Source organism: Myotis lucifugus, unplaced genomic scaffold (genome assembly GCF_000147115.1).
Source record: "Myotis lucifugus unplaced genomic scaffold, Myoluc2.0 scaffold_561, whole genome shotgun sequence".
Lineage (NCBI taxonomy): Eukaryota > Metazoa > Chordata > Mammalia > Chiroptera > Vespertilionidae > Myotis > Myotis lucifugus.
In genome coordinates, this window is record NW_005871609.1 from 110,349 (window position 1) to 117,657 (window position 7,309).

Below are 7,309 nucleotides of genomic sequence, written 5' to 3' on the forward strand. Positions count from 1 at the left end.
CCAGCTGCCTCGGCCCTCGCGGGCCCGGATGCTGCCACCCTCTGCAGGGTGATTGATCATGGAGCCCCCTGCCCCCATCAATAGCCCTGCAAAGGGTGGTGGCAGCCCCGTGGCCACGCCCCCCGCCCACTGGTCATTACGGGAGGTCATTCTGGAAGGTCGTTTCGCCGCCCGGTCTATTAGTATATTAGCTCTTTATTATATAGGATGTTATGAACTCTGCATCTGGTAGATTACCTGTCTCCATTTTGTTTTTCTGGAGTTCTATTCTTTCATTTGGGACATATTTCTTTGTCTTCTCATTTTGGCATCCATCCTGTGTTTGTTTCTATGGATTAGGTAGAGCTGCTATGTCTCCTGGGCTTGGTAGAGTGGCCTATAGTAGTAGTTGTTCTATAGGGTCCAGTGGCATAGCCTCCCTTATCACCCCAGCTGGGCACTTGAGTGTGCCCCCCGTGTGGGCTGTGTACCCCTTCTCTTATAGTTGAGCCTTGATTGTTGTTGGCATGTCAGTGGGAGGAATTTACCGTGAGGCTCATCAGCTGCAAGGACTGGCTACAACCACTTACCACCAACTTCCAACCATTGGATTGGATCAGCTGTGCAAGGGTCCACCCCACAGAACAGGACTTACTTCAATGGGGCTCTGGTGCCTACTCAGTCTGCCACCTGAGTGTATTGTTTATGGAGGTGGTTGGGTGGTGGTGCTTTGACATGGTCTGAAGCTGTCTACTGGGTGCATTGGCTCTGGGGCCTCCCTGGAGGTGCAGGCCAAGTTCAGTCACTGCTTGTGACTCACCTGGCATGAGCTACAAACAATATGCAGATGGCTGCTACTTGTGCTGGGCTTGGAGGTGCCCAGAAGAGGCCAAGCTGTGAACCAAGGCCAGCTGCTGCTAGTGTCGAGCCTGGGCCACTTAGTGAAAGGGATGGGGCATGGTCAGGCCAAATGCTGCTTGTTTGAGAGATTTTAGAAAAATCTAAAGCGTGAGCCAAGACAGGCCATTTGTATGGAAAAGCCACTGGAAACAGCTTGGATGGGCCTGAAAGTTGGGTGTGGTGGGGTCTCAGGAAATCACCAGGACAGGGCTAACAGTGTGAGCCAGGTTGATGGGGTCTCAGATATGACACCCACCTCCAGCTCTTTGGGAGAGGGCTCAGCAAAGGAACAATGGCCTCTGCCAGCACTTGTGTCTGGAAGAAACCTGGCCCCCCAGCTCTCACCCTGATACAGGACAATTCAGTTCCTCCTTGTATGGCTCTGGTGCCTTTCAAGCTGCTGCCCCTGTGCTGTAGCTAGAGGGAGTGAGTCTGAGTAAAGATCATGTGTGGCCCTTTAAGAGAAATGCCTGGGACTTTAGCAGCCTCCATCTCCTTCAGCGTCAGTCTCCTCTGTTTTTTTACAGCCAGAAGTTATGAGGAGCCTGGTGTGGGGCTGGTATCCCTTTCTCCTTAGGGGGAACTCCCCAGCCGAGATATCCATCCCAATTTTTATCTGCCACACAAGGCTGTGGGAGCAGCCTGTTCCTTGTCTCCATCCCTCCTACCAGTCTCAATGTGGCCTCTTCACCTTTAATTTCCTAGTTGTAGGACTTCCATTTGGCTAGATTTCAGGGGTTCTGAATCATGGTTGTAACTTTGACATGGTTGTGGGAGGTAACACATTTACCTATGCTGCCATCTTGACCTTCAGAAGTTGTAGCAACACAATTTTGGAAGATGGACAAGTGATAGCTGATTTTGTAGCAGGAGGGGGTAAAGCCTGCAACATGACTGCCTGTGGAAGAGAGGGACAGAGAAACTAAGAAGTAAGCCATGTGACACTACAGAACCCTTGAAAAGATCAGGAATTAAAAGTGGGGAGAGTCTGCCAAGTGATAGTGACCCAGAGACTTGGTCACTGGGTGGAGCTCTGATCCCAACCTGCCACTCTCAAAACAGAACATGCCATCATTGCCACTGGAAACAGTGCAATTAGAGAAATATTATTGATTTTTATTTGATCTTAGAGAGGAAGGGGGGTGGGGGGAGAGAGAGACAGAGAGAAACATCAATTTGCTATTTCACTTATCTATTCATTCATCTGTTGATTCTTGTATGTGATCAGACTGGAGATTGAACCCACAATCTTGGCGTATCGGGATGACACTCTAACCAACTGAGCTACCCAACCAGGGCAATATTATTTATTTAAAAAGTAAAATATTGAGCCCTAGCTGGTTTGGCTCAGTGGATAGAGCATTAGTCTGCGGACTGAAGGGTCCTGGGTTCGATTCTGGTCAAGGGCACATGCCCGTGTTGTGGGCTCGATCCCCAGTAGGGCGTGTGCAGGAGGCAACCGATCAATGATTCTCATCACTGATGTTTCTATCTCTCTATACTTCTCCCTTCCTCTCTGAAATCAAGAAAAAATACATTTAAAATAAATAAAAATAAAAGATTGGAAGCAAATAAAGTGGAATGTTAAGATTCAATAGTATGGTAGGTCCATGTTTTCTCAACTGTGTGATTTAAAGATCTCATTAAGAAATCTACTTGAAAGAATGAAACACATTAAACATTCACTCAGTCAAGCTTATTGAATTTATTGTGTGCTCAGCACTGTTCTAGGCTGTAACATGAGAAAAATTATAAAAGATAACAAGGGAAAAATATACTCCGCACTATATTGATTTGCAGGCATTTCCATGTTGCTTTGTAAAGTGTTCCTAGGTTGTTTTGGGGTATGTGGTCTCCTCCTCCATGTCCCCCGAAAGCTTCCAGCACTGTTGAAGTATGTGCCACAATGGACGTCCCCTGAAGAACAGGGGGTGGGACAGGAAGGGTGGCCTCCTGCTGATGGGTCAGAACTGAGGTCTCCTAAAGGGGAGACATGTTGAGGGAAACTACCAACCCTGAGGGCTCAGGGTCCTCAGTGAATCACAGGAGGGCCAACGTGGAGAAGCCACAGAGAGGCCCTGGGACCCGCACTCCCCCTCCTAGGAGATGTGCTTGAAGTGCTCACTGTAAGAAAAAGATGCATAGCTACATGCTGTACTGGGTGCCGCCAGGCTCCTCACCTTCTCCTTTCCTCCTGATTGTGCTAACACCAGGCACTAGCACCACCAGAGGCCAGTGGGGAAGTCTAGCGCCCAGTGAAGAAGTGGTAAAGGTCCAACATATAACCTATGATGCTCAAGAGAAGGGGGGACAGTGGGGACAGAGGTACCAGCAGAAGGGACTGGTCTGTGCTTGGCCAATGCCCTGGGCTGGGCTGCTCCCTGTGCACAGGGTATTTTATTTCTATGCAATGAGCAGGGCTCTAAATGTTCAGAGTGAGCAAAGCTACACAGCATGGGAAGGAAATCCAAGACATGCAGGCCTTTCTAGTCCCACACCAGGCAAGTCCCTGTGCCTGCTGTGCGAGGTGCTGAGGAATACTGGTGGGAGGCACAGAGCAGGCCCAAGTCACCAGGGCCATGCCACACATAGATGCCAGATGACATCAGAACACACAGGCAAAAAGCTCTATCCACTTGGCACAGGCATCTCATGCAGGCCCCCAACCTGAATAAGAACAAGGGCTTGGGTCCGGCCAGCAGCCTTGCCAAGGATACCTGTACCCTCAGGGTCAGATCCAGTGGAACCCTCCTGTGGATGATAGATGCACCCCAGCCAGGGATGCAAGCACAAGTGGAAGTGGCATCTCACTGGCAACATGGCCAGGCAGAGGATGCCTTGGAGGGGAGGGTGCCCAGGGGCATGGCACCCTCCGTCTCACCCTCCGCTCAGAGCCAGATCTCCTCACTGCTCACACTGGACACTCGGTAGATGTAGCCCAGCATTGGGAGACGGATGAAGCCTGCCGGGTCGGAGATGCCCAGGAGTCTCAGTGACCCTCATCCTTGGAAGTCAGGAAGCCCCTCCCTGCCCCTAGGGACTCAGAGGCAGAAGTAAAGGGCTGAGGAGCAGGGGAGGAGGGTACCTCGGCTGGTGAGGAGGCCGCCGGGCTCTGAATCCAGGAGCTCTGGCTCTGGCCGGCTGTTATTCCAAGCCGTCTGTCGGTCTGCTGGTTTCCCTGTTGGGTGACAAAGGGGGTGGTGCCAGGACAAGGAGTGTGCCTGATGGGGCCTTGCCCCTCCGAAGTTCCAAGGTCTCTTTTTCTCTTAGAAGCATCTCTGAAGCTCAATTGATTAGAGCATCGTCCCAATACACCAAGGTTGCTGGTTCCATCCCCGGTCAGGGCACATACAAGAATCATCCAATGAATGCATAAATAAGCAACAAATCTATGTTTCTCTCTCTTGCTCCCTGCCCCCCCTTCCCTTTCCTCTCTCTCAAATCATTTAAAAAAAAAAAAAAGGCAGCACCTCTGAAGATAAAACAGGGGCCACAGAGGGTCCTGGATGTACCTCTGGAGTCTGGAGTGAGGTCGTTGAGCTGAAGGTTGGACGGGAGGGACATGTTCTCCCGGGGCAGGCGCACGTTGTTGAGCTTCAGGTTGTTGGAGTCACTGCAGGTGGACAAAGCCTGGGATGTGCCCTGGCTCCAGCAGGGTGAGTCCTGCTTTGGAGCCAGTTCCAGGACTAGCAATAGCTGCACCTCCATTCAGCCCAGCTCCCCAGCCCAGGGGCAGTTACCTAGAGAGCAGAGATGGGCGCCGGGAGGGGCCTGAGGAGAGAAACCACACCACCACTTCAGTGTGCCCTCCCACACCGGCCTTTGCCCCCTGCCCTTCCAGACCCAGGACTCTCAGGCAAGGAGTCTCTCAAACACCAGCCCTGGCTGTGGGACCAGAAATGCTGTTCCCAGTGCCTGGCCCTGCCTCCTGGATTACCCGTGGCCACACCCCGGAGACACCTGTCCTGCCACTTGTCAGATGACTTGTTCTGCCCGCCCTACTTTCTGCCCTGCTGCTCACCCTGCCCTCCTCTCCACTCCCCCAGCCACCCATCACTTTGGCCTTACCTTTGGTCTTCTTCTCTTTCCTGCAGACCAGGCAGGCCACTAAGGTGCTGAATGCCACCAGGGTGCCCAGCGATAGCCCTCCGGCTACAATGATGCCCAGCAGTGGCACTTCCACCCGAGTGGCCAGGAGTCCTGCAGGTGGTCTTTTGGTTAGGTTCCAGGAAGGCAGGGCCCCCAACTCTGAGATGCCACAGGTCCGACTCTGTCCTCCTTGCCCAAGGTGGCTGGGGACACTCACTCACAAGCCTCATCCCAAGGGCAGCAAGTCCTCCCGTTTCTGTACTGACGCTCCTCGCTCACCTTGGGCTGGGAGCGAGGCACTGGTGACCCCCACATCGTTGGCAGCGACCACAGAGAGGTTGTGTGCCAGGTTGCGAAGCTGCAGCTGCACTGTGTGGTTGGTGAGCCAGGGGTAATTCCGGGCATCCAGCACCAGGAAGTCTGAGGTGTTGACAGTCACCGGCCCATCCTGGTCGATCCAGGTCACATTGGCAGGCGGGTTGGCACGGACCAGGGCAAAAAGAACAACCAGGAGGCCCTGGCCCTGAGCTTCCTGGTACTTGGCCCCGACCTGGGCAATCTCCGGTTTAACTGGGGCAAAGCAGAGGCCAACGTGCTCTCACCGCAGCTCCTCATACTCCTGCCCTTTCCTCCCAAACCCAGAGGGACTTCTAAGGGGACACTAGGAACTAGGATGGCTATGTCCACCTCAGAGGCAGCATTTTGTAGTGATCAAGAGTATAAACACAAGGCCGGTCGGTGTGGCTCAGTGGTTGAGCATCACCCTATGAACCAGGAGGTCACAGGTTCGATTCCAGGTCAAGGCACAAGCCGGTTTGGAGGGCTCAATGTCCCCAGTGGGAGGCAGCTGATCACTGAGTCTCATCACTGTTTCCATCTCTCCCTCTTTCTTCCTCTCTCTCGAAAAAGTCAATAAAAACATATTTTTTAAAAAGAGTATAAACACTAGAGCCAAAATGTATGGATCTGAATACTGGCTGTGTTTCTTACCAGCTAGCGGTGTGATCTCTGCCAGATTGCTTAACTTCTCTGTGCTGTTTTCTAATTTGTAAAGTGGGGATAACAACAGGGATTTGCTCATGGGATTATTGTGAGGATTAAAGTTAGTTAATATTTGCAAAGCGCTTAAATGTGTGTTCAATGTCCTATCAGACCATCTGCTATGTGGCTGCTGGGGGTCCCCGGGCAGAGGACCTCGCCCCCTGCCCACCTCGGGGACACTCACATTGCACATTGAGGATGACCGAGGCGTTGGCGGCCGGGCCACTGCCCGGGTCCTGCAGGGAGCAGTTGAGCTCATGCTGGGACCGCTGCGCAGTGACAGTGAGGGTGCTGGTGCCCCCCGAGAAGGCCTCCCCGCCCACACGCAGCAGCCGTGAGGTGCTGGCCTCCTGCAGCTGTCCATCCAGGTACCAGGCCAATCGGGGGGTGCCAGACACCCCCGCCACTCGGCAGGTGAAGGGGTGGCGTTCATTCTCCCGAAGTGCCCGCTCAGCCCAGGCCTGGCCATCGATTTGCGGCGCCAACTCCCCCCAACCTGGAACACGACAGAACGTTCTGGGTCGGGCTGGCACTGCTCTGTGACCACGATGAGGCCCAGTTACCGAGGGGCAGCAGGCGGAGAGGTCTCCCACAGGGAGTGGCTGCACCGCGGGCACGTGGGTCGGGAAACCCAGCGCTGGAGCCGAGGGCCTGAAGGCGCCCCAAACCGAGGTGCAGGCAAGAAGGGGAGAGAAGGCGCGGCCCGGAAGTGCCTGCAGAGGGGTGTACCTGAGCTCAGGAGGGCTGGCAGGAGCAGCAGTGTGTGCGGGAGGGCGGCTGGGCCTGCGGGCAGCGCCATGGTGGCCGCGGCCGGGCTGCCAAAAGAAGGGGCGGGCCTCGACATTATTCAGGTGGGAGCGGGCAAATGTATTCCTCCAGAACTAGGTCTCCAGAACAAAAATAAACCACGCAAGTAAACCAATGTAGACCGACCCACGGGGCGGAAGGCAAGGAGGCGAGCAGCCACGCGCGGAAGGCCGAACTGACTCGCCGGCGAGCAGGCACAGCTCCGCAGACTCCCAGCCCCGTGCGGCCCGCCCCAGGCGCAGGGCCGCCCCCGCGCCCCTCCCCCAAAGGGGCCGCCGGCTCCAGACCCCGCCTCGCCCGCCCCCCCGCCCCATCCTTCCGGCTGCGGAGGCGAGGGTGGGCTGAGGAGAAGGTGGTCCCGCCCGCGGAGGTCGCGAAGAGCGCCCACCCCGCCTCCCGGCCCTCACCTCGCCGTGGGCCCAGCGCAGCCCAGCGCAGCCGCAGGCAGCGACGGACGCCAGCCGGGCGGTGCCGCGCTGGGCTGGACCAATCA

General features: G+C 55.0%; 1 protein-coding gene across 5 annotated transcripts; it reads right to left on the reverse strand.

Moving 5' to 3' along the window:
* Window positions 1–302: 302 nt before the first annotated feature.
* TMEM25 (transmembrane protein 25) lies at window positions 303–7,279 on the reverse strand. Of its 5 annotated transcripts, XM_023745614.1 has the most exons (9): window positions 7,224–7,279; window positions 6,739–6,824; window positions 6,194–6,505; window positions 5,248–5,538; window positions 4,948–5,079; window positions 4,620–4,650; window positions 4,392–4,492; window positions 3,965–4,057; window positions 307–1,777 (listed from the first exon to the last, which is right to left on the reverse strand). In XM_023745614.1, exons 2-9 carry the CDS (start codon window positions 6,806–6,808, stop codon window positions 1,611–1,613), a joined length of 1,197 nt encoding a protein of 398 aa, XP_023601382.1. In that variant the 5' UTR covers window positions 6,809–6,824; window positions 7,224–7,279; the 3' UTR covers window positions 307–1,610. The 5 variants fall into 5 exon arrangements, with proteins under 5 accessions (XP_023601383.1, XP_023601382.1, XP_014302157.1 ...); XM_014446671.2 differs by lacking the exon at window positions 7,224–7,279 and having other exon boundaries at window positions 6,739–7,008; XM_006104298.3 differs by lacking the exons at window positions 307–1,777; window positions 7,224–7,279 and adding an exon at window positions 2,565–3,841 and having other exon boundaries at window positions 6,739–7,002.
* Window positions 7,280–7,309: the final 30 nt, after the last annotated feature.

What these genes read in the sequence shown, in the direction of transcription:
- TMEM25 (XM_014446671.2), bottom strand. Translation starts at nt 6,853, where the DNA reads ATGTCGAGGCCCGCCCCTTCTTTTGGCAGCCCGGCCGCGGCCACCATG. An exon ending in TGCCTCGCTCCCAGCCCAAG is followed by an intron (nt 5,080 to 5,247) that starts GTGAGCGAGGAG and finishes GACCACCTGCAG; the next exon opens with GACTCCTGGCCACTCGGGTG. An exon ending in GAAAGAGAAGAAGACCAAAG is followed by an intron (nt 4,651 to 4,947) that starts GTAAGGCCAAAG and finishes TTCTCTCCTCAG; the next exon opens with GCCCCTCCCGGCGCCCATCT.